The sequence below is a fragment of the Benincasa hispida genome, chromosome 8 (genome assembly GCF_009727055.1).
Source record: "Benincasa hispida cultivar B227 chromosome 8, ASM972705v1, whole genome shotgun sequence".
Classification (NCBI taxonomy): Eukaryota; Viridiplantae; Streptophyta; class Magnoliopsida; order Cucurbitales; family Cucurbitaceae; genus Benincasa; species Benincasa hispida.
Window position 1 is genome coordinate 43,229,535 of NC_052356.1, and position 3,112 is coordinate 43,232,646.

A 3,112-nucleotide genomic window follows, 5' to 3' on the forward strand; every position below is an offset into this window, starting at 1 on the left:
ATTAAATTTTATTTTAAGTGAAAAAAAGAGAACTGAAACACACGTAACTCTAATCTAGTCAAAGTTAACTAAAAAAACGTGTTACCCTACAAAATTCTAAATATTCACATTTTAGTTTACAATTTTTGTTTCTGAATAGATTAGTTTACATTTTGTAACAAGTAAATAGAAAATGAAATTAAGGGAGAGGGAGGGACTCTGTAAGTATTCAGACAAAAACCTCGAGCATTGAAATGTGTTTAAAGTTTTTTTAACCTACAAAATTATAAATATACACATTTTAAATTTACATTTTGTAACGAGAAGTAAATAGAGAGATGGAAGAAAGAAGGAAAAAAAAAAGAAAAAAAAGCTGCAGCTATACGGACAAAAACCTCGAGATGTCATCTCTAAGTTAAAAAAACGAGAAGGAAAAACAAAATTAAAAATAAATAAATAGAACTTCAAAAAGATAAATAAATTGACGTTCAGCAACAGAATTAAGCCTTGCTTTTAATCATCAAATTTTATTCAGATTCCACGTTCTCACCGTCTCCAAACTGCTCTATTCTATTTACGTCGCCGTTGTCGTCGCCTTCGAGGTCATCATCCTCGATTAGCCACCGATCAAACGGCGCACATTCCGTCTTGTGCCGCAGTTTCCAGTCCAAAGCTTGGCATCCTCGTGAACAATAGTTTACATTACCACAAACAGAGCATCGCCGGAATTCATGTAGCCGAGTCTCCGGCCTTCCACATCCACTGTTTGAGCACAGTCTCAGTCCTTCAGCGACAAATCCACGCCCCGATGCGAACCAATCTCTTAAAAACCGGTTCGCCGGATGAGCCTCTGCCGCTGGAAAGTTACAGCCGAAATCACTGAGAAGCGATCCGCCGGAATCCATCGCGGAAGGGAGGTCGCCGGAGCAGTGGAGACGGCGGAGGGAGGAGTTTGTTATGGACGTGAGTTCACGCGCGTTGGCTTCGATTAAGAGACGACGTCCTTCGGATGCGTTTTGAGGGACACCGTAACCGTCTTGAAGGCAGTGGCCTAGTTCACGAAGCGCGTCGATATGGCCGAGATAAGCGGCTCGTCCACACAGAGCAACTCCGGCACGGAGATTCTTGTCGCTCTTTGAGCCACCGCTTCCGTTAAATTGTACGATGGCGAGCGAGTAAAGCGCCAACGGATGAGATTTAATCGCGGCTTTCGCCATTAACGAAGCTCCACTCCCTCTGTTCTTCAAACAATAAAACTCGATCTGAAAAAATGAAAAACGAAAAGAGAGAACGAATTAAGATTCAAAATCAAGTGAATTTGAAATTGCAGAAAGGATAATCAATCAATTACACGAACCATTCCGAGAGTGTAGCAGGCTTCCACGTTACCAGCAGAAACACACAATTTGAGAAATCGATGAGTCGATTCAGACCAGTTCTTGGTTAGGATTTCAAATAATTTAGGTCCAGCCTTCGATAACACAATCGGATGCAAAGCCAATCGATTGAACCTTTTACATCTATAATTCGCCAACAAAATATCACATAAACATCAAGCAGAAAATTACAACAAACTGAAGAAATTAGGCGAAACAGACGGCAATTCTTACGTTATCATAACATTGACGAGGTCGGACGGAGAAGAAGCGGTGGCGCTAAGCTTGCCAAGGACGACGACGACAAGATCATCCGGCAAACCGTCGAAAAGATCAGAAATCCCGGCGGCGGCGCTGGTCGAAGTTCTCCTCCTTTTATTGCACAACATTCCGGAATGTAATAGAGTGGTCTTCGTTGTGGCGTTCACCTTGAAAATGAAACCGCCATGAGAGGAGTACAAAAATGGAGGTCCGTTGATGGAGGATGAAATGAAGCCAGAATTGAATCGTTGTTAGAGCAAATGGATGTAGTGACGGCAAAACGAATCGAGTGCGTTCATTATATATCCCTAAGCGACCCAGCAACGGCTGGGAAGAGCCGAGACAGATTTGGATGGGTCCCACGATTCGGGTCAGTCAGCTGAGATATATAGAAATAAAAGATTTAAATTAAGTTAATTCGACTTAATTAGACCGTAATCATATGATTTATATCTAATTTGACCGAGTAAAAGTGTAAAACTCAACCTCAATTTTCAATTCCTAAAAAAGAAGAAGACAAACTTGCAAGCTACTCAGCTATTTACTATTTTCATTCTATTTTAAAAAAAATTAAGAATATAAACTTTTTTTTTGTTAATTTCCCTTTTTTTTCCCTTCCAAAATTGATTGTAAATGCTTCAATCCTGGCTTTGACCCGATCTTGTTGTTTACTATTGTAATTTATTGAGTTAGTTTGACTTAAGTTGTATTTAGATTTTTTAAGTTTTTATCTCGATATTTTAGTTCCTAAAATTTGAAAGGTTGAGTTTTTCATGAGTTGATTGACCTTTTATCATTTTATTCTTATTTTTGAAATTTGATTTAGTATTATGCCTTTATTTGGATGATAACTTTAATTATTTCAACATTTAAACATATTTAGAAGGAGTGAAATTATTTAGTTTTGAGAATTATTTAATAGTTAGATCACAATGAAATAAGTTAATAAGTCATAGAATTGATGTTTCAGTAATCTTTTCAAATAAGGAGTATAGGTGTAACTCAACTCTCAACTCACGTATATATTTTAACTGATTAGGAATTAAACACTAAAAACTTCAACTCTTCTTAAAAAAAAAGCTAATTATATCTTTATTAATTATAAAAGTGACTTAGTATTAGTTTATTTAATAAACTCGTTTTTTTAACATTCTTTTAGATTTTATTGGTAAAGTCATTGAAATTGGGGTAAATTATTTTAAATGATAAAATTACTGCAAATATTTACAAATATAGTAAAATATCATCGTCATCAACTAATTGAATTTATACATGAATCTTGATTTTTCTTTAACTATATTCAATAATTTTTTAAAAAAGAATTAAGCTTGAAGTAAAAAAATAAATAAAAGAAAGGCTTATATAATTAGCAAGTTGTTAGCGGCCACTTAATGCAGACAAAACACATGATTAATTAAAGATAAAGGTGTGGTTAAAAAGGGAACAGATACATAAGACGAATGGTATTATGTTAATTATAAGAGTTGTAGACGCAA

General features: G+C 35.8%; 1 protein-coding gene across 1 annotated transcript; it reads right to left on the reverse strand.

Moving 5' to 3' along the window:
- Window positions 1-207: 207 nt before the first annotated feature.
- Window positions 208-1,902, reverse strand: LOC120083205 (F-box protein At1g67340). The gene is made up of 3 exons (XM_039038857.1): window positions 1,590-1,902; window positions 1,337-1,499; window positions 208-1,241 (listed from the first exon to the last, which is right to left on the reverse strand). Exons 1-3 carry the CDS (start codon window positions 1,742-1,744, stop codon window positions 507-509), a joined length of 1,053 nt encoding a protein of 350 aa, XP_038894785.1. The 5' UTR covers window positions 1,745-1,902; the 3' UTR covers window positions 208-506.
- Between the last annotated feature and the right edge of the window lie 1,210 nt (window positions 1,903-3,112).